Source organism: Dipodomys ordii, unplaced genomic scaffold, assembly GCF_000151885.1.
Source record: "Dipodomys ordii isolate 6190 unplaced genomic scaffold, Dord_2.0 Scaffold201, whole genome shotgun sequence".
NCBI lineage: Eukaryota > Metazoa > Chordata > Mammalia > Rodentia > Heteromyidae > Dipodomys > Dipodomys ordii.
Genome location: NW_012267417.1, coordinates 1,583,896 through 1,606,936, shown reverse-complemented (window position 1 = coordinate 1,606,936; position 23,041 = coordinate 1,583,896). Strand labels below are relative to the sequence as shown.

The following is a 23,041-nucleotide window of genomic DNA, read 5'->3' as shown; positions in this document are numbered from 1 at the left end:
CAGATAAATTTGTAAAAATGTTCTACAGGACTGGGGATGTAGCTTGGTGATGGAGCATTTCCCTAGTATGTACCAAGCCCAGGTTCAAGTCCTGGGGGGGGGGGGGGGGGGGGGGGGGGGGGGGGGGGGGGGGGGGGGGGGCGGGTAAGGTGTGGGGGAAGTTGAACAGAATGAGTGAGAGTAGGGAAATGAATTGGAGGAAAGCTGTGATCATCTCAGCAGCATCCTTTAGTTACTATGTTCATGGTCCTTGTCATCTGCTCCTTGTTAAATCAAAAGTAAGGGAAAGCCAAGCAGGCCAAGCTGCTTTCTTTCTGACCTCTTACAGTGTCAGAGAAGGCCTGCTGAGTTGGTTCACCTCCTGGGTCTAAACCATGATTTCTCACATGGCTGATCTGGTGTTTTGTAGCACTGGGGGTAGCCCAGGCTATGGTCAAAATAAGTGGTCTTCTATTTTATTCCTGCTTTCTAGATGGAAGTAAGAAGTCTTCTAATCACCATCATTTAGAGATGTGAAAGTAACAGGCTCTTGGGGCCATCCTGCAATCCAGTGTACTTTCCATACAGTGCTGCTAGCAATTGAAAGAAGTTGACTACTTCAGCATTATCGATACATCGCATAGCCTATATTCTGCGGAATGCTCCGTTTTTAAAATAAATGTGAACATATTTTATGAGTTAAGAACAAATCAGATTTGGGGGAATTGTTAAAATAACCACACTAATATTATCTTAGTTTAAGAAACTCATTCTATAGAGTGATCTGAGAAAACTATTTTAAGAAGTGAATTTTTAAAAAACACAATTTTGAGATTAAGGGAAAATGTAGGCTTTTTGATTTCCCCATTCCCTCCCCACCATTTTGGCCTCCCCCTTTTTTTGAATCATCCCATCTTCCCCACTCCCTGATTTCCTTTGCTCCTTTAAATGGCAAACCAGAAAACTTTGCAAAATAGACTTAATCATCACATACAACCTCTTTAAATAACAGCTTTCTAGGCATGAACATAAGAAGAAAGTTATTCCTCACTGCCTGAGAAATTCTTTCTTTTTACCTGATGTGCATTGTTATAATAAGTTAAAGTGATAAATGTGATATTATCCTTTTAGTCTACATAATCTAAGGGGAAAATTGCACATATTTAACACCCCACATGATCACAAACAAAGCTTGCAATTTGAGAGAATTGGAATTAAGGCTAAATATCTATTAACTGCTCTTTCTAGAAATTTGTGGAATAGGATGACCCTTTTTTATTTTCCATTTTGCTTTTTTTTCTTTCACTTCCTCTTCCTCCTCCTTTTTCCTCTTCTTCCTCCTTTCCCTCCTCCTCCTTTTTCCTCCTCTTCTTCCTTTCCTTCCTCCTCCTCCACCTCTTCCTCCTCCTCTTCTTCCTCTTCCTCCTTTTCCTCATCCCCTCCTCCTCCTCCTCCTCTTCCTCCTCCCTCCCCCTCCTCCTCCTCCTCCTCCTCTTCTTCTTCTTCTCCGTCTTCTTCTTCTTCTTCTTTTCTTTTTTAGAAATAGGCTACAGTTTCACATGGCTCCCAAAAGAAATCTCTCTCCCTTTTTGTTTCCCACACCAATTGATTTATCATTTTGCTTGCAAGCAGATCCAGAATGTTAGGGCAAGAACACACTCACTTTTTTCTCGTAACTTTTTTGTTGCGGACCGAAACCAGTTGACTTGAATAAATTTTTCTGAGGCCTGAATGTAGCCAGCAACGTGGAAAAATCTTGCCATTCAGGGCCCTCTGAATGTACATTTCAGCCACACAGTAAGCTGCATTGGTAGGCACTGGACTGCTAAATACAACCATTTTTCGCAGCAGCGAGTTAGACAGGTGATTAGCATAATTAGCACCGAGAAGCTATACATATGGTAATGCTGAGTGTGTAAATGCCAGCTGCGGTGTAAAATTTATGTCAGGGGTCGGCAGGGCTGTGCGAAAGTATTGTGCTCCAGCTGCAGGTCAGGGCCGCCAAAGCTTACCTCCTTTTCTCTTGTTGGTGAATACACCAAACAGAAGAGAAAGACAGAAATATAACAGATACGGCTTTGATGGAACAGCCCAGTTCTGTGCAAGAGGGACTGTTCTATCAAACACACACATTTGCACACACTTGCAGAAATCCCATTGCTCTCTACAACGTGTATTTACTTCCTGCAGGGTCCACATGAGCAGGGGCCTGGGAATGCGGGGGAGCATGGGTAGGTGAATGGACTAAATGATTTCCTCAGAGGAAAAATTGCAGTCATTGGAGTTTTACAGGGAATTAAGGTGTTTTTGTTTTTTTTTTTTCTTCCCATCCTCTTACCCCTGCCTGTACCATTTCCTTCACTACTCTTCTACCTATGTTGTTTTCCTCATATTGGGGGGGAGGGGAGCGGAAATTCCTGCTGGATAGACAGTGTTTGACCTATAGAAGAAAAGGAACTTTGTTGGAGATGTAAGCCTTGAACAAAATATAAGCCTTCATCAGTGGTTATTCTTCTCAAACTGCTGACTGGTTTTGGACAAGGGCTAGTCTTCTCCAACCCCCTGTGCAAACTGTACTTCCTCCCTTTTTCTATCCACCATCACTGTCTGATCCACCAAATCCCTTACAGATTAAAAAAAAAACTCATAGATTTATTGTTTCCAAGGAGAGTACTGGCTAGATTGTATGCTTTGAAATGCATGATAGGGGAATTTATTACTATGATGTATGCTGTGTGTGTGTGTGTGTGTGTGTGTGTGTGTGTGTATGTATGTGTATGTGTGTTTCCTGCCACTTCCTCCCCTACCTCCCTTGTTTTGTGACTATAAGAAGTGGTGGTGTTGACAGAGTATAGTTCACACCATGCTGACCCGGTGATGAAACTTCCTTATGGCACCAGGGGGTCCTTATGTACTGGCCCCTAATCCAGCTAATCCTGATGGCAACAAAATCATGAAAGTGGCCCCCAGTGATGCTCTGTATCCTTGCACAGATGCAGAGGGGAAGAACAGTGCAGGGAGATAAATGTGATGTTTCCTGGAGGCCAGGGAGTGTGCATGCAAGGGTGGATACCTGCATTGTCTTCTTCCCCATGCTTGCTCCAGTGGGCCAATGTAAAGAGAGCCAGGCTGGATAATGGCATGAAGACTGCTCAGAGGTGATGTCAGTCACAGAAGCTGGGAGAAGGGAACTGGGGTTAGTTAATGTTATGCAACAGCCTGAATACTGTGGTGAGAGCCGCCCAGAAAGCATGTGGGGTTTTGTTGTTGTTGGGTTGTTTCCTGTTTTAATTTTCGAAATGAAGGAAAACATTAGGGCTCAACTAAGAATTGAGAACTTGATTAAAAAAAAGTTTTAAGGGGGCTGGGAAGGTGGCTCAGTGGTAGAGCACTTGCCTTGCATGCCTGAGGCCCTGGGTTCTATTCCTCAGCACCACATAAGCAAAAAGAAAAAAGCCGGGAGTGGTGCTGTGGCTCAAGTGGTAGAGCAATAGCCTTGAGCTGAAGAGATGAGGGACAGCACCCAGGCCCAGAGTTCAGGCCCCACGACCGGACCTCTCCCTTCCCCCCCAAAAAAGTTTTGAGTTCTTGGATTGTGACACTTGATGGAGCATTGGACCTCCCTGGGTGTACTCACTTCCTGCAGAATTATGGGGCTTGGCTTGTAGCATTTGAACATTCAGGCGAGACCTTGATAGAACCTGGAACAGTTCTCAGTTTAAAAAGGATGCAGTTAGGAATAGATGACATTTCTGGCTGTGTCCTACCTGAAGTCAGGAACTTTCTTTTGCTTGTCTTAGGTGTGACTAACACAGCCCTCACTGGCCACTACAGCAAGTGACCATAGCTTTTGGGAGCTGGTGACAAACAGCAGGGTTAGCTCGTGCAGAATGCTGGGCTGAGCTGATTGCATCCGACAAGGCGAGCTTGTGGGTCTCAGGAAAAGCCATTCAGATGAAACAGTCCCAGGCGAGGCTGATAACAGATGGTACCACAAGCTGCTTGCTGGTCTGTGGGATGGGGGTTGGGAGGCACAGAGGCACATGATACCATGGATGCGTGCGCAGCATGGAATAGTGCATGGGCGTCTGCCCACTACCTCTCCTGTGGTCTGCTTTCCTAGTTGTTGTTATTTCCTTCTTTTCTTTTGGATTGTCATCTCTCTCACTGGGCTCTCCTCATGAGGACCAATACTCTTTGGGGTATCTGATTCCAATATTTTCCCATGGCAACACTCAAGGGCACATTCTCACAAGGAGAAAACCCACCTTAAGCAGTAGCTGGCACCTTACCAATAAGAGAGGTGGGTGGAAGACTGACTAAACCTTGCAGACTGGATTTTCAGCCAATTGCCCAAATTACTGCCATCTTTCCTTTTTTTTTTTAATTTAGAAAATGAGCCAATGCTAATAATTTTGAAGCTACATGTTTTGAGAGATTCATACTTTTTTTTTTCTTTTTGCCCTCACAGTAACTAATCTTACCATTGAAAGAAGGTCCTGAAACAACTAAAGGGGAGAAAAATCTCTGCAGAGGCTGTTAGATAATTCATGGGATTAATCAAATGCAAATGCTATGCTTGCATATACACAGGCCCCCTTTTCCTAATTGGACTCTGAGTGGGTATTTTTCAGACTGAAAGGGTCATTTGTTTTGACTGATTGACTTTTTGAGGCTTTGGGGGGGGAATTAATATCTTATACAGATGACTGCCTGTTCCCAGGACTCTGTACTAAGACCATTCATCTGTTTCTTCATGCAACACACTTTGCAATTTGTGCCATGCTCCTGGTCTGCCTCTGCTCACCACGTACAAAACGTGTAAACAGAGAGACTTGCCTTCCTTCCATGGAATGATAGGACAGAAAACTTCACTTGACTTCTCAGATCATCCTTATGTGGATCAGGATAAGCTTGTGCTAAACAGTTTTTGCATGAATGCCACAAACATTTTTCAGCTCTATGTAAAAAGCTGTAACCCAGTAGGAATAATACTTATTACTGGTCCAGATGTATGGACCCCTTGGTTGACCAGGTCTCCCCATATGCTTGGTTTTGGAAAATCTTGCTAGGTGTGATTTGAGGAGGAGAGGATGAACAGAACTTGATCAAGATGTTCTTTGCAGAAGTGGTGCTTTGTACTTGAATCTTATAAGCAATTTGTATAAGATTTGAATTTCTGGAGAATGAGATGCAGAATTTACAAGTAAAAGAGCCACCTGTTCCCTACATGTTCCCAATCTCTTTATCCTCTGTAACATGCCCCCTTGGGGACCAGAAGGAAAACAGAAAGTGGGGCCAAGGCCTATGGGCTCTGTTGAAAAAAAATTAGATGCATTTCCCAATGCATCTAAAAGTTCTAGCTATGAACATAATGAAATCTGATATATTGAATTTGGTGTTCCTTAACAACACTTCCTCTGCTGTACTCAGGTTCTTAACTGCTAAGAGGCCAGCAGGGCAGTTATGCCTCTTTATTAGCCATATGATCTTGAGTAAGTAACCCAAAGTACATTTTCCCCTTTGTAAAGTAAGGCACATGTTCTGAAGACAATGAGTAAATGAATAGACACCTGCTCAGCAACCAGGCAAGGTCTTGGGGAAACTACACACAACTATCAGTTAACCCTCCTACCTTCCTGGGAGGCTAGTTCCTGGCATTTTCATCTGCATTTTGTAATTTCTGAGGCCCAACTCTATTAGTGCTGCCTCAAGTGGCAGCACTGCAAGTCAGGGTCCTGTGTCCCCATTGCATTGTCCATCTAGTGCAGCTGGCCTCATCTTGTTGGAGGCACAACAACCAAAACTTCTTTGTGTGTGCTGGTACTGGGATTTGAACCCAGGGCCTCACATTCCCGTTCAGCTTTTCATTCTACTACTTGATCCGTGCCTTCAGCCTGGTATTTTGCGAGTAAATTGGAGATATAGTCTTTCTGCTCAGGCTAGCTTTTTTCCCTTCTTTTTCTTTCTTTCTTTTTTTAATTTTAGAAGTAGGAGTACAGAAAAGCCAAAAAGCAAGACTTGATGAACACACATACATATATACATACACATACACACACTATGAGGGGAATATGAAAACAAGCAGCCATTGAAACTGGAAACAAGCTACTCAGGACTCAAGAAATGGTCATCCTGTAAATAAGGCATTGTAAACATCTATGTCTGCGAACTGTGACCATCTCCCATTCTTTGTGGGTGCTGTGCTTAACTTTTCTGAGCAAAACCTAATTTTTCCTTACTGTGTTCATCTACTTAAACCAAATCTACAATTGATCAAAAAGATTGTTTTCTCTTTTTTTTTTTCCAGGCTACTGTTATTTTAACAAAACATTGAGCTCTTAATACAAATCAAGTAACATGAAAGTGAAAAAGACAAGGTGTGAGGAGAGACCAGTAAGAAACAAATGAAATTGTGCTTCTCACTATGTATGTCACAGACCACACTGTACTACTTACCCATCCATCGCTCCCCACTGGGCAGTGAGACCAGATTAGCTTTGAACTGAGATCTTCAGCTCTCAGCCCCTTGAGCAGCTAGGGTTACAGGCATGAGTCATCAGCACCCATTGTAATAAGATGCATATATGCATATTATTTTTGCACTAAACTTGTTTTAAATTCAACTCTGATAAATAGCTTTTACATGTCTGCTTTTTTTTTCCCTTTTTGGTCATCAAATTCTTTAATTACACATGTTCTTTGCAGAAAAAAAAGTGAAAACAAATGGAAGCAGGTACATATTACCCATCGACCACCACTTAGCAATCATGATTATTAACATTGTTTTCTAAACCTATGTCTTCATAACAAATACTGGATTTTATGGCTTATTCTGTTCCAGTAATTTTCTTCTACAATATTTCATGAATATTAAATTAAAAAAAATATATGATGGACTTCACCCTTGAAAATGGGAAAGAGAAAATAGGAGCTGTAATTTCAATTATCTGAAATGGGTTCTGTGGTACTACCTAAGCAAGAAACTTCACACCTATGGATGATAAGGAAGGGTAGCAAGGTAGTGAAATAGCTTTGGGCTGTCATTCGCCAGGATTTAGGATAGGCATTTACTAGTAGGGAAGCTAGCAAAACCAGGCAAGTCCATAAAATTCTGTCCAGAAAGGTTTCTGTTTCTTGTAATGTCTCCAGGGCACCTTGGGTGAATACTGATGTAAGGCCATATGAATGTTGTGCCGTTTATGACACAGGTATACTTGAGAAGGAGCTAAGTCTACCAGGGGAAGCAAAATGGATGACATAATTATGGACTATGGACTCCAGCCACACTTGACTCCTTTCTCTCTCAATCGAAAGCCAAACTCAGGCTTTGCAGTTGCTAGTTTCCATACTAAAATACTGTCCCCACTCCCACTCCCAGATTTTCTAAGTCACCTGAAGTGTTACTTCCCTTTGGATCTTCCTGTCATCCTATTTGAGGTAGCTATATGAGGTCATGCTATAAGATTATCTTATTGGGTTGCTTGTGCATTGCTGGTTTATGTCACTGTGGAGCCTCTTGGAGCAGAGTATTTTGGTATCATCCACCAAGCACCATAATACATGTGTAATATGCATCTACTAATACAAAATGGACAGCAATTAAACTTTATTATTGAATTATTTTTCAAAGACATCCATATTTGACTAATGTGAAATGCCAGGTGAGATATAGCCATCTTATATGTAAGAATAAACATAACCATAGTCATAAATAGGATATAGCATCAGTGATTAAGAAAACACTAAACTTCAAGGCCTTACCTAGTTGCTTGGTTTGTGTATAGTGATCATCTTGTCTTGGTTGAAACTAGTTTTGTCACTTAACAGATCACTAGTGGAAGAGCAAAAAGGTTTCCAATGCTAAAGATGTGGCAGATGTACACCTTTATTGAAATATGTGTTTATTTTAATACACATCACAAAAATATGACGGAAACCAGGAAGAATACTTGTATTTTAGAAATAACATTCTTTCTGAGGGAGTAAAACATCCACCTTTGATAACACATATAACAGCAATCTGACCCTGTGTTTTTATTGTTACCTTTGTGTGTATCACTGTTTTGGTTGTAGCCCATGCTTTACATAGTTACAGGAGCTGCTGGGCTGACCAAGCTAACGCTATACATGGGTGCTCCTCTCTGGAATAGCACTTGTCATTGTAGTGAAAGGGGGTATCTGCTCTATTAACTGTTTGTTTTTACCTCCTAATTTTGAGTCATCTGAATTTTAAGCTACAATAAAAATAAAAGAAAGCGCAACTTTACCAATTGTACTAAGGTTTGAGAGGCAGGTGGAAATAGGATTTCTAGGTTTAAGGTGTTAGATGTGATGCTACCCAGAGACAAAGTAAAGGGGTTAAACAAAAGTTGGGATCAGGTCCTTAATGGACTAAGAATTGGCTTTTTAACTTCCAACAACTTCTTTACCTTAAGAGGATGTGAGTTGGTTCCAATTCAGTTCACTAGGTAATTGGTTGAAAGTTAGTGTTGTGATTTCTGCCATAATGAACAGGACTGTCTTCAAGATTTTAGTGGGTTGCAGGGTAAAGAACTATGGGTAGCATATAAATGTATGCTCTGTTGCAAGTTGTTTCCTAGACTTTCTTATGTTGTGTTGTGTTTTGTTTTGTTAGGATAGAACCCAGGGCCTTGGGCATACTAGCCAAGCTCTCCATCTCTGAGCATTATTCCCACCTCTATTGTCTTTTCCCTAACTTAATTGCAAAGCCCTCGGCCATTCCCCTTGGCATTTGTCAAAGTTGTCTGCACACAAGCCCTAATACTGTTTATGAACCAATTGGTGACATTCCTTCTCACCCCACACTTTAAACCTCACCTCAGAGTTTCACAGCAGCCTTGGCACCTTATTGAACCTGCACACAGGGTCCTGCCAACCCTGATTCTGCACTAGTTTTCCTAATGAGGGCATTATTTGCTTTTTAGCCTGCCCTCTTGTTTATAAAATATGCCAAGAGAACTAAACGCCCTGCTGTTCCCAGTACTTATTTACTTGCCCAAACCAAATGTTTATGTCCTTGAATACTAAACTTGTAGGAAAAGGATTCCTCTTCGTGGGAAAGCTACAATCTCTTGAGTTCTTTCTAAACTATCACTGGAGGTCTGGTTTTGTTTTGTTTTTCTTCAGAAACATTCAACTGATCAGTGACTTTAGGAACTGTGCAGACCACCCTCCTGTACCCTGAGTGTATATACACACAGGGAGGCAGATCCTCTTTCTATAATTGCCTTTCCAAGATGCCTCTCAGCATGGGTGAACGTGGCTTGGTTCAAAACCATAGCAGAATAAAGAATATAAGCTGGGGATTAAAGATGGAAAAGGAGAGGGAGGGGAAAAAGCAGTTTGCCCAAATACTCTCAAGGTTTGGTCACTTGTACCTCAGCACCAGTGTCCAGCTTTGCCATCTTACTAGTGAGCCAGGTTGGTGGGACAGTTTCAGCACCAGATTCAGAATTACCTGGAAAGATTCCAGATCACAGGCTGACAATCCCTCCGGTGATTTAGAGCCTGGCATTCGAGTTTTCTGGGCCAGGTGAGTCTGATTGAACCAAGTTCCGGGGATTGCCCAGCATGGCCCTGATTGATTACATGTTATTCCTCTTTGGTGGGGTTTCCCTATGTACATCTGATTTGAATCACATTATCTTCTGGCAAGTTTTGTGCTGACTACACACTTGCCACCTTTCCTTGTTTCTTTTTCCACAGAGGAGAAACATTTCCTTGTTACCTTTGCCAGATTACTTAGGAGAAGAGTGTAAATTGAAGCCATTTATCTTGAAATGTGCTGCAGGGGCACATTGTTTATACAAGTGAAAAAAATTTTAACAGTTATTTGGTCTGGTCTGCAAGGAGAAGGTGGCTCAAGTTTTTCTGCCTCTCCCCCTTTAGACACAGGGTATATTAGAATGTGCACAAGGTACACATCTTGTGTGTGTGTGTCTCTGTGCACACACACACACATGCATATGACAGGCCAAATAGCTAATGCACTTGAGTGTTTTTATTTTCACATGTTTATCACTTGCAAAATTAATTTTGTCATTAATGGTGAGATGGATGTTTCTCTAACATCATGCTTTATGACTAGTTCATTCATTGCATATGACCCTACGTCAGTGACTGAGATAACAGACAGAACTTCACTTTGGAGTGATTTTTTTTTTTTTTGTGGGGGGTGGCTGGTCTAATTGAAGAAACTTTTTCCTATTTGTTAGTTGGTGGACGAGTAAGTCGTGAATTAAATTATACTCGCCAGAAGATTGGAGAAGAGGCTATGTTCAATCCTCAACTCATGATACAGACCCCAAAAGAAGAAGGTGCTAATGTCCTGACCACAGAAGCCCTCCTACAACACCTGGACTCAGCACTCCAGGCCAGCCGAGTCCACGTATATATGTACAACAGGTAAGTCCTTTCTCCACCTGCACAGGTGAAGCAAGTTAAGTGCAGGGAGAAGGCTGTTGGATAAGGTTCCTTTACAGGTAAGGACAGAGCCAGGGCAAGTTGAATATCTCTTATCAAAATGCTTGGGAATAGAAGTGTTTCAGATAATTTTTGGCTTTTGTAGTTTTAGCAATACATATAATAAGATGTATTGGGGACTAGATTCAGATTTGAACACAAATACATTTGTTTCAAGGACACCTTATGAAGTGTTTTTAATAATGAGAGTATTTTGCATCATGTTGATGCCCAAAGAGTATTATTAGCACATTGAAGATTTTAAATTTGCCGATTAGTGACTTGAAACTTCAATATCTTGACACTCTTTCCAGGTGAGTAAGATTCAGATATACTTGGGTGGCTACATGAGTTATAAGATATTTCAGTGCTTGAGATTTGATTCAAATTAAGCATTTTGTTAACGTGGGAAATTATCTCTGTTGCTTAAGCTGTTTTTGGACAAGTTACGTTTTGAATTTCTTTTAGTCAACATAAATCAATGCAGAAAAAAAAACGCAAGTAAAACAAAGGAAGATGTTAATTCTCTTTGTGTCCACAGTTGATTTGAGTTACAAAGCAAATAGGTAATGGGTTGAGCCCTTCTAGGAATTCTTACTAACAGGTTGAATCAAGGGAATTTATGCATACCTTTTCTTTTAAAAAGTTAGATTTTAGCATGATGACTCCTTAAACGGTATTGTGTGTAAAGATCAGAAAAGAGTTCTAGAACAAAACTAACAGTCTTTTTTGGTATCTGAACTGTCAGTCACTTCAGGACAGCAACAACACATCTGATCAGTGGTCATAGCATGAGTGTTCAAAGTTTGCTGGGTGACTGGCTGCAGATTGCCATCGCTGAACTCCATTTCTACAGTGTTCTTCCTCTAGCCCTAGCTGCTGACCTTTCTTGGCATGTCTTAATTGAAGGGTTGAGGAAATGGCAGCATAGGCACATTTTAAAAACCAGGAAGAATCCGAAAAGAGAATGAGATTAAGATTTGTGCTTGTCCTTGCACTACCTTCCACTCCCTATGGATTGACCTGGATTGGCTGTGGGAGCCATTCTAGCTTGAGACTGGATGCTGGGTACCACTGTCACTTGCACAGGTCATTACTAAACAAGTAGGCTGATGATGACATGGGCTCTCTTATCTAGTGGTTTACTGAACAAGATAAGGTATGTGTGTGAAAGGGCTTTAAAAATGCAAAGGGGTATTTCAGCATTCTGTCTAGCTAGCCTGCCCAGCAAGTGCAATTTGGCAAAATTTGCAAGTGAAGGCCCTGTGAAGATCTTGGAAATGGTGGTCTGAGTCACTACACATGCCTTGCACACATGTGCCTAATATGCTAGACTCCGGCTCTGAGGGACCTGGTCATTCATTTACATGCTTCAGGACAAGATTCAAAGCTCTGGAAAATGAATTCTTAGCTAAGAGATTTTATGCATTGGAATGAACTTTCTTCTTTTCCTTTGATATAACTGGAGTTTGAACTGGGGGCCTTGTGATTGATAAATTGGCACAATATTATGGAGCCATACTTCTGTTTTTTCCCTGGTTGTTTTTAGGATGGGGTCTTGTTGCCTTTCCAGGCATACACCTGAGCCTCTGTCTGCCTACTTTTAGAGTTCCTATCATTGCTAGGATTGAGGCAGGCGCTAAATTATCCAGCCTCCCTTCATGGAGGCAGTCTTGTGAAATTTTCTGCCCAGGCCAGCCTGATAACCTGATTCTCTTAGTCAGTCTAGTACATAGTTTGGGGTGACAGGTGTGTACCACTGCACCTAACTACGGGGTTGAGAAGGTGACTCGCTAATTTTTCTGCCCAGTTTGGCCTGGAACTGTGACCAGCCCATTTTCAACTGGGTTTGCAGGCATGAGTCACCTGTGCTTGGCAGCACTGGAATGGACTTTATCAAACATATACCTAGTTCCGTCTATACATTTTCTAGTTAAAAAAGTGATTATTCATCCAGGTTTATATGATTTTTAGACCTTTTCTTCTGGCTCCAAGACAAGTGATTGTAACCCTTCTCAAACAAGCATTAAATAATAGTTGATCAAGAAATAGGAACTGAGAACCTCCTATGTTGCTTACTCTATGTTGATGTACAGAATTAAAATTCATATCTTTGTGTGCGCACACACATATACATGAGCAGGTAGATGGGAAGGCAAAAGGGTTAGCTCTTGGAGAGAAAAATGACATTTATATGTACTCATTACCTTACTCGTGTAACTGTAACCCCTCTGTACCGTATCATTACAATAAAAAATTTTTTAAATGACATTTATATAGATAGGCATGACACCAGCCAAACATGGGCAATCTTGCCATATAGGTTCCAGGTGTCAAACAAAATTTCAGCTTTCTCTAGAGAAAGCGGTCATTTTCATGAGTTGAAGGTGATATTTCAAAAGGGCACTGAGAGCCAGATGGGAGATTTCTGAAAGGGGGTCCAGGGAAAAGGGCAAAGTCAATTCCTTTAGATGACATCAGGCCTCTCATAGGAGACCAGTAAAATAGGGGAGATTGGAGAGAATCTTTCATCCTGTCTTCACACCTTCTAAGTCATTTTCCTCTTATTTTTCAAATTGGGCATTATTTACCCAATACATTCAGAAATGCATGGGTATATATACCATTCTTTTAAACATAGTAAACCTTTGAATTAATCCTTGGTCAATGTGTTTATTAATGTTTTTCTGTAAACAAGACTGGCAGAGAGGATAAGTATACCCTATCTGGCAGGTGTTTGTAACATTCAGGGTTAAAAGTAGGAAAAAGTTTGTTTTAAATACTACCTATGAGAACTTTATCTGCCAATAAAAAGAACAGTAAAAACCCCTCCCCCTGAATTTATATCAATACATTATTATAATCCTCACTAATTTAGTTCCTACTTATTTTGAATTTGATAATTCAGCTGGGCTGCCTGAAGTTGTTTAATGTATGTAGAAAAGCAGATTAATGGTGTAAACAAGATTATTGGGAGAACACTTAAGAAAACAAGACTTTTCAAGTACTTTGGTAGCATTCATTTACATAAACACCCAACATGTTAATTACAATTGAGTATTATCTATTCATTAAAGCAAGCTTGCTGGGTCTGTACTTGGCACATGCTCTGCTCGTTTTGACAGATGCTTAAAAGTGATCGAAATTGCTATTCTTTTCATATGTTCTCTTGTTCTGATTTTGCACTAATTTCCTTTATTATTAAGAAAAATCTTGCCTCTGCTTTTCATTCCAATAGGCAATGGAAATTGGAACATTTGTGCTACAAATCAGGAGAACTTATCACGGAAACAGGTTACATGGATCAGGTATATTTTCTTGTTTGTAAAAAAGGTCTCAAATTCTCAAAAACAGCCAAGAAATATGTTGTCAGCCTAATGTATGGTCTGTTTTTTTTTTTTTTCTCACTTTGACAGATAATAGAATATCTTTACCCTTGTTTAATTATTACACCTTTGGACTGCTTCTGGGAAGGGGCAAAATTACAGTCTGGGACAGCATACCTCCTGTAAGTATAAAGATACAATTGTGTCTTCTCATTTCTAAACTCTAGGACTCTGTTTCTGATGTTGCTTATCATTGTTTATTCTCTTCAGTTTTGGACAAGAAATAAAACGATTGAAATTCCAAGTGCATTTTTTTGAATGAATAGTGGGGAGAAGAGGGGATTTCAGCAGAATGTTTCTCCTCTTTTCAAAAAAAGTTCTGTAGGCATCATTAAATTTCATTCACTTTTACCAGTCTATTTATATGCAAATAAAATGCAAATTATTGCAGAGTATGTGCGATTTTTTTTTAACTCTTTATAAAATGTTTGCAGTTATGCAGACCAGGCACTAAGACGTTCAACTTTTTTTTTTTAAAGAGGAGTATTGTTGGGTACATGGCAAAGTTTAAATATTTAAAGTTAAGTTTTGAGATCTTCCTGGGAAATAAAGTATTAACCCTTCTTCAGATCACATTAATGACATTTAAAGGAGAAATGCACTATCTTTGAAGGTCATGGTAGAGGATGCTTCCTAGTCTAGCAGTTGCATATTATACATACCGCATCATTTAAACAATGATCGTTAATCAGGGTAGACATTTTCAGTTAATTATGCAAGAGTGAGTGCTTGGGTTATTGTTTCCATCCTGGCTTGCACATATCTGCAAAAGCAATTTGCAGTGGCCATCCCCTGACCCTCAGTGTACAGTTTTAGATGGGAAATAAGGGGTTTTGTGTTTTCTGGTTGGGAGATTCTGAATAATGACTTCAGCCTGGTTAAGCAGCTACAGTGTGGTTTGAACCACATAACAGGCAGCCAAAAGCCTTTCTGGTCTGTCAACAGCACAAATTCAAAAGTGAGTGTGGGGGGAAGTGGCTGTGATGGTGGTGATGGCAGAGGCCACGGGGGCTCTCCCGCCTTACTGCCAGGCCGTCGGAGAGAGCTCATAAGTATGGAACTGTTCAAGGTAACAGAGATCAAATGTTTTGATTGATGGCATTTACAAAGCATTTATTAGGCAGACAAGTGCTAATTTGACATTGTGATTCTATTTTAAAAATAAAATTAGATCTCAGTAGTCTGCTTAGAAGTACCCATTGGCTGTTTTTTTTTTCCTTTTTTAAGATAATGAACGTAATATTCTGGTAATTAAGATTTTCTGATGCTTTTGTTCACTTGGAAGACCTCTGCTTTCCAGCTTCAGTTATGAATTATTTTCCTGACCTGAGTTTTCCTGCAGCTATACTGGAAAGAAGTGTTCATTTAATTTATATCAAATAGAGTCTCCACATTGCAGCATTATTACCAAAAGCTTATTAAGATACACAGATGTAAAGCATGCAGACATGTTATTTTCCTGTCCTATGGTTCAGGGAGCTGCTTTTTTTTTCAGTCTCACCCCCTGATTTCTTTCACAGAGGTAAACCTCCTTTGCGGTGGACCAACTTTGACCCTTTGGAATTCCTAGAAGAGTTAAAGAAAATAAACTATCAAGTGGACAGTTGGGAGGAAATGCTGAATAAGGCTGAAGTTGGCCATGGGTATATGGACCGTCCCTGCCTCAATCCAGCCGATCCCGATTGCCCCGCCACAGCCCCTAACAAAAATTCAACCAGAGTGAGTTTGCTCAGTGATTGTTCTTACAAGGGGCAGAGAAAAGCTGCTTTTGTTTCCATTTATAGTTCTCTTGATTATTTTCATTTTAAAGATTTTTTTTCCTTTTTTTTTTTTTTGCCTATAGGTCTAAGTGTGTTTGTAGAGCTAAATTTTGCTGTAAGATTTGCCATACGCCTCTCATTAGTCTTGTTATTAATGTTCTCTCTGAAACAAACAAGCCCTTAAATGCACTGGATTTTAACAAGGCATGTGACCTGCCTACTAATTCCCGTAATTATGTGGCTGTCTTTTTATTTTAGCCTCTTGATATGGCCCTTGTTTTGAATGGTGGATGTCATGGATTATCCAAAAAGTATATGCACTGGCAGGAGGAGCTGATTGTGGGTGGTACAGTCAAGAACAGCACTGGACAGCTTGTCAGGTAATCTAACACACAGAGTAAAACCCGAGCCATCCATTTTTTTCCTCCTTTCCTGAAAACCACTTCCCCTCTGACATCTGTAAGTCTATTTGTATTCATACTTCACTGTTACCCCAGCTAGCTGTCCAGTGAAATTGAATATTAGGAAATATTAGCAAACCAGACCAGCTTGAAAAAGGTAACTTGTGGGGAATTTTTTTCTAGGATAGATTTGTAGTTTTCATCAAAACTATAGTTGTTGACTTTAAGGGTTTTAGATCTGCCTGTGATGTAGAGGCAAGTATCAAGCAGGCCGGAAACCCCAGTCCTGGTGTATAGAGTTGAATAATGTGAGCTGAGTAATGTCACATACTGTTAAAAGGAAAAGACTAAGAAATAAAGGCTAAATAAGAATTATCCATTATCCTTTGTGTACTCACAGACCGTAGTCAGCCAAGTGTCAGGTGTTTCGTCTGAGGTTTCTCCCTTGGGAAAGCCAATGTCTGAGATTTCTGCATGGCTAGTGTACGTGGCTGAGCCCAGTGTATCTGGTCAAGCTATCTACTCCTCTCCCCTTCCTGTTTTATGGAATAGAAACTGAAAAAGGAAATTGCCTATTAATTTAATTTTGGGGTCTATCTGTAAAAGGTTGGTAAGGTTACACCTTTAATATGGAACATCAATCTATTTAATAAAATAACCATCCTGGTCCTGTTTGAATGGAAACATGTGCTCACGTAAGAAAGAAAGGACTCCACCAGAGTTGGGGAGGGGCTCAGTTGGGATTTTCACACAGTGGAAACTGCTTCTGGAGAATGTTGACATGCCTACCCACCCCTTCCACCCCATCACAGCGCCCACGCCCTGCAGACCATGTTCCAGTTAATGACTCCCAAGCAAATGTACGAGCACTTCAAGGGCTACGACTATGTCTCGCACATCAATTGGAATGAGAACAAAGCAGCAGCCATCCTAGAAGCTTGGCAGAGGACATACGTAGAGGTGAGCCCACCTTGGATACTTGTTAGTTACTACAGTCTTTTTCATCATTTTTGAAAGTATCCTACCTTTAGTTTTTAAAATTTATTGTTGCCTTTTGTTTGCTTGTTTTTGGAGGCCAGCTAGATAGCCTAAGCTAGCCTCCAACTTGAGATCCAGCTGCCTCAGTCTGCCCAATCCTGGCATTACAGATGTTCACCACCAGGCTAGATTTATGTTCAACACAGATTATGATTTTAGGAACTTGATGGGATGCAAACTTGTTTTTATTTTCCTGGGTGTTGAAAGTCTTAACATAATGTCTAAGAAACACTCATTCTAATTGGGATGCGCCAAAAATACATTTAATCACCAGTTGTGAACTCCAGAGCTCATGAATTAACAGTGCTTAAACACTTGGTGAGCAAGGAAAGGTGTCTGGAAAGCATTAGCAAGGCATAGACTCTGTTCACAGCTGCAGGCGCCTTGGTCAGGTCATGTGACAAGGGCTGGCCTTTGTTTCCCAAGCAGTGACCTCTACTGAGCTGCATGTGACCTTTTAAAAGTGGCCAGCAAATGGGGGTGGGGGACAGCGCCTCTAAGAATGAGTTGTTTTGGATTAGGGGAAACTGATGGGACCACAAATTAGTTGTAGGGGTATGGAGGAGAGAATAAGAGTCTTAGGTTTGAAGTGAATAAAGCGCTCTAAGTGAATTCTGATTATACTGCTCACTACACACCCATTCTCTCCTGATTAGCAACAGTCCTCATTGTCCCAGACTCAGGGTCCATTAATATGAGTCCGAGTTCAACCACCTCTCTCACTGCTCTGTCCACCTGAGCCACATAGAAATTTTTGTTAATGCCTCAGAAAAAAAGAGAGAGGTGGGTCACCCAAGGCCTGTTCTGTTGAATCTGGTTGAAACTTGTAGTTACACTTGGAAACGTAGCCTTACATTGTGACCGCAGGTTGTTCATCAAAGTGTTGCCCAGAACTCCACTCAAAAGGTGCTTTCCTTCACCACTACAACCTTGGACGACATTCTAAAATCCTTCTCTGATGTCAGCGTCATCCGAGTGGCCAGTGGCTACTTACTGATGGTAACAATCAATTCTAGTCTGGAAGATGGGGGGAGGGAGGGCGGAGGGCTTGTTTTGGTTTGATCTGGTCTGGTTGATTTAGTTTTTACCTTTTCATGACCACTCCTGCTCTTCACATACTCTTGCATTCAAGATAGAGAACTCAGTTTCATAATGGATTAAATAAGTAATCATATGTAAAGCATTTTTTCCTCCATCATTTTGTGTGAAGTCTGTAAAGTTTTGTGATTGCTGGATTTACTAAGTTCTACCTTTGGATTTGGGATGATGGGTATGTGGGGGGAAACATTAGAATCGCTATACATTCTAATGTTTGGCTATTGTTTTGTGTCTTTCCCCCACCTTTTTCTTCTCCTCCAATTCCCCTCCATTCCTTCATCCCACCCCCTCCCCCATTGTTCTGCTTGCAGCTTGCCTATGCCTGTTTAACCATGCTGCGCTGGGACTGCTCCAAGTCCCAGGGTGCCGTGGGGCTGGCTGGCGTCCTGTTGGTTGCACTGTCAGTGGCTGCAGGATTGGGCCTGTGCTCATTGATCGGGATTTCCTTTAACGCTGCAACAACTCAGGTACTATAGGAGCCCTTCATCCTCAGTCTCTTGGCCAGTACTTTCCCTACCCCAGCTGGGCTCAGCCCACTCACTCCTCCCCTGTGTCCTTCCCACTGGAATACCACTTGTTTGGGGGCAGGCTGGATCTCAGTGGACCATGAGGGAAGCAGTAAGAAATCTACAAGGGGGCTGGGAAGGTGGCTCAGTGGTAGAGCACTTGCCTTGCATGCATGAAGCCCTGGGTTCGATTCCTCAGCACCACATAAGCAAAAAGAAAAAAGCCAGAAGTGGCACCGTGGCTCAAGTAGTAGAGTGCTAGCCTTGAGCTGAAGAGCTAAGGGACAGCGCCCAGGCCCAGAGTTCAGACCCCACGACTGGACACCCCCCCCAGAAAAAAAAGAGAAATCTACAAGGTTCGTTGATTGTAGAGATGCTTCCACTTGAGAAATAGGACCCTTTTTCTCAAGCTCTGAGGAGCATTTAAAGAGCTTGTAAAAACTCAGATTGGTGGATCTCATGTCCAAAGTGTCTTAATTCTATAGGTGTGGAGTGGAAGCTGAGAGTTTGCATCTAATCAATCCCAGTGATGTTTGCCAGAGGTCACTCTTAGGAACCATGGCTTTAGAATCTGAAATTTAGATGAATCAGGTTGCTTCTCATTTTGTTAATTTAAATGAAGTACCTGGGCTTTAGAAGTCAAAGCATATTAGAGCTACCATGAGTTGAAACTGAGAGACTTGGCATGGGAGGGGGTATAAATTTTCTGATAAAATAAATCCTCCCTTGTGAGTTAAAATAACTCCCCTTGAGGATGCTCTTAGGGAGCACTGAGGACATTGTTCAAATAGCTTTCGGGTGATCTGCGTTGGATCCTCCTGGTCTAATGGTACTATGTTCTGTTCTCACTGCAGGTTTTGCCATTTCTTGCTCTTGGTGTTGGTGTGGATGATGTTTTTCTCTTGGCACATGCATTTAGTGAAACAGGACAAAATAAAAGGATCCCATTTGAGGTAATAGCAAACTAAAAGAAAAAACTCTGGGGATACCTGAAGTTTCCTAGTTTCCTATGTTTTCATAGTATTTGTCCTTCAAAAAAGAAATCTTTTTCCCCATGTAGCTCAGGAAATAGTTCAGCCCCTAGTCAGACAACAAATAAAACAAGCAGGAAGAATCACAGGACCTGGGTTAGCAGTGGGACCCCCCAGTGCTCCCTTTGAGTGTTTTAATGTAATGCTATGCACTAATTGCTACCCCTTTCCCATAGCCCACATTTGCTACCTTGAGGTTATCTCTGTTTGTCTCCACTTAAATTGTTATCTCACAACTTTCAGCTTTAGCTACCAAGCTAAAGAAAACTTGACAACAGAGGTTGCACTGAAAAATGCTGGTGACAGGGTTAAGGCAGCTATGTACCTAATGCTTGTCTTCTAATGTCAGCATTAGAACCTATACTTGTATTATTTTGCCATGCTGGCCATGTTGTCCATGCTGTGTGTGTGCTGTAAGGGGCAGCTCAGGCCCAGTGCAGCTCTCAGCGCTGTGATTTCTCCTCCTCAGGACAGGACCGGGGAGTGCCTCAAGCGCACAGGAGCCAGTGTGGCCCTCACTTCCATCAGCAATGTCACTGCCTTCTTTATGGCTGCGTTAATCCCAATCCCTGCTCTGCGAGCATTCTCCCTCCAGGTGAGTTTCTAGTAGCAAAGTGATGATACTGAGCAGTACATTGGCAGTCAGCATCCCCAGTCTGCTTATTCATCCCCAGTCTGCTTATTCTTGACTCAGGTGTTTTATGTTACTACTGCTTTGGAATAAAGCACATGCCAGTACTTGGTGGTGTTCAGTGGGTTAGGTGCTTTGAGCTATAACACTTAGATTCTTTCTTAAAAAGATCTAAGCTTTCCTTCCTTTCAGACTCTATAATCCCAATATCTGTTACTGTACAGACTTGTGCTGTGTTGGTCAAGTCAAATGGGACCAGGGGCCACACTGTGTCATCCTCCAGAATCATCCATATTGCAGCCTTTTGACTGTCCCCTCTCTGCTTCTGGACAACCCTCTGCTGTTCTCCTGCTAGATATTCTTCTGTCTTCCCTGAAGCAGTTGTAGCCCCAACCCAGTGCCGTTGTGCAGACATTTCCTGATGTATTAAGATGAGGTTGTATGTAGCTCACGACTAGACAATAATCAAAGACTGAATACCAGATAGCATTCTACAAAGAGGTATTGCCTGTTTTCTGCCTTGGAGAATTTCTTGCATGGTTTGTTGCCCACCTCCCTTTCCTCAGTTGCCCTCTGTGTTCCTTCCTGACCCCTCTTCGCTTCCCTTTGGGTTCCCTACACCCTTTTCAGGCTGATCAAGCAAATTGAACATGCCTCTCATTGTTTTGTGCAGAAGATGTTGACTGCTTTTTTTGCTCACTCTTGTCCAGTTAAGCCTTTCACACCCAGAGGCATCAAGAGTATTTTCCCAAGGATACAGCTTATATAAGCATGGAGAGCTAGTTCCCTCCTCTGGGATATGACCACTGTCAATTAATGCTTTGAGTAAGTTCCTGGAATTGCCTAAAAGCTACTTGAAACTCAGGACAGGAATCCTGAAAACAATCAGCAGATGAAGTAGATTTTCTTTTTTTTTTAAATTTATGCTGGTCCCGAGACTCGAACCCAGGACCTAGGCACTGAGCTTTATTTTGCTCAATGCTGGTCTTCTACCACTTGAGCCACAGCTCTACTTCTGGCTTTTTGGTGGTTAATTAGAGATACAAGTCTCACAAAATTTTCTGCCTGGGCTGGCTTTGAACCTCAACCCTCAGATCTCAGCCTCCTGAGTAGCTAGGATTATAGGCACAAGCCACCCAGCCCCTGGCAGATGAAGTAGATTCCTAAGCAGTTGAAACATGGCCTTCATAAACCCAAAGTTGCCTAGCATTTAAATGTCAGAAGTTATTATTGAAGTTTTGTGAATTAATTTCAACTGTTCTCTAAAGAAGATTAAAGGGATATTGGCTTTCTTTCATCTGTCTCATGCATACTAATGTGTGGCTAGTGAGATAGCCAGTTGTGGAAGTAAACACCCTTGGTGTTACTTCTTAAATTGTTGTTATTGGGCCTGGGAAGGTGGCTCAGTGGTAGAGCGCTTGCCTTGCATACATGAGGCCCTGGGTTTGATTCCTCAGCACCATATAAGCAAAAAGAAAAAAAAAAGCCGGAAGTGGCACTGTGGCTCAAGTGGTAGAGTGCTAGCCTTGAGCTGAAGAGCTGAGGGACAGCGCCCAGGCCCAGAGTTCATGTCCCACAACCGGAAAAATTAAATTGTTGTTACTACATCCAGTTCACTCTGCTAGATTCACTTTTACCAAGAAGTCCTCAGGATTGTGACCACAAAGAAAAAGTAGTAGAGGATGAAATGGGTTTTTGTTTTGTTGTTAGAATTTTGTCAAAATGATTAGTCAACATAATCATTAGGCCTGGAAGAAAAGGACTTATTTTTGTCATAAAAATTAAAAAAAGAAATAGCAAGTAGACCTGGATGGAATTAATCTGAATCTGAGACTGAAACACAAGGAAAGTAAAAATCTCCAACTCTAGTAATAGGAGAGCTAAGTGAAATGCCCATGACATTCATGGCACATGGGGCTTTAGACCGCCAGTTACATATGCCAGCACCTGCGCCAGACACTTGTCCATCCCAGCCTTGTTTTGGAGCACCAGGTTCTGGTACTGAGTAGTTTCTTTGGAGTATTTTGTCTTGTTTGTTATTTTGTTTTTTCACAGTAGGACCCTTTCTCCTCACTCTTTATCCTTTCCACTACCTTCCCTCGCTGTCTTATATCTGCTCTGTTCTGTATCTGCTCACACTCCTTTTTTTCTTTTCCTCTCATTCTCTCCTTCCTTTCTCAGTACATACTGATGGTTCATCAAGGCAAACTCTCCTTTAATGGTATCCCATGGTGTGGTGGTCTGAAAGCTACATGAGTTTTCCTTGTGAGGAGTAGCCTTTAGAAAATCCAGTACGCTAAATTCTCCTAAGGTAAGCACCTTACAGAGATGAAATGAGTACTGTTGGTTTTGCGTTTCTGCCACATTGCTGTTTCAGTTTCAGAAAATTGCTTCTCCTGCTTCCAAAGGTTCTCATTTATTTAAAAAAACAAAAACAAAACAGATAGCTTTCCAGATACTGTGGCTCATTCTTTGTCAGGAAAAGAGGGGGATGGGGAGAGAAACAGTGTCAGTATGCATTTTTCCCCTTTAGGCTATCAAAAATGCCACCCTGCTTTCTTTTTATATTTATTGGTATTCAAGACTGACCATTTTGTAGCTTCTCTGTCCTTTACTATGTTAAGTTGTGACCCTGGGTATTCATTCATGTTTATATTTTCAGGATGCTACAAAATTAAGCAGAGTGCTTCTGCTGAGTGATAAATCCATATGACCTGTAGATTTCC

The 23,041-nt window shown here is 41.4% G+C and overlaps 1 protein-coding gene across 1 annotated transcript in view; it reads left to right on the top strand.

Moving 5' to 3' along the window:
* The first annotated feature begins 10,217 nt into the window (after positions 1–10,217).
* The window catches only part of Ptch1 (patched 1), a 66,754-nt gene continuing 53,930 nt past the window's right edge, over positions 10,218–23,041 (top strand). Inside the window, exons 1-10 of the mRNA XM_013034938.1 lie at positions 10,218–10,407; positions 13,703–13,772; positions 13,881–13,972; positions 15,371–15,569; positions 15,869–15,990; positions 16,824–16,971; positions 17,917–18,048; positions 18,459–18,614; positions 19,508–19,606; positions 20,154–20,279. Of these exons, the coding sequence (XP_012890392.1) occupies positions 10,277–10,407; positions 13,703–13,772; positions 13,881–13,972; positions 15,371–15,569; positions 15,869–15,990; positions 16,824–16,971; positions 17,917–18,048; positions 18,459–18,614; positions 19,508–19,606; positions 20,154–20,279 (1,275 nt within the window). The 5' untranslated portion in view covers positions 10,218–10,276. The remainder of the gene's footprint in view (positions 10,408–13,702; positions 13,773–13,880; positions 13,973–15,370; positions 15,570–15,868; positions 15,991–16,823; positions 16,972–17,916; positions 18,049–18,458; positions 18,615–19,507; positions 19,607–20,153; positions 20,280–23,041) is intronic.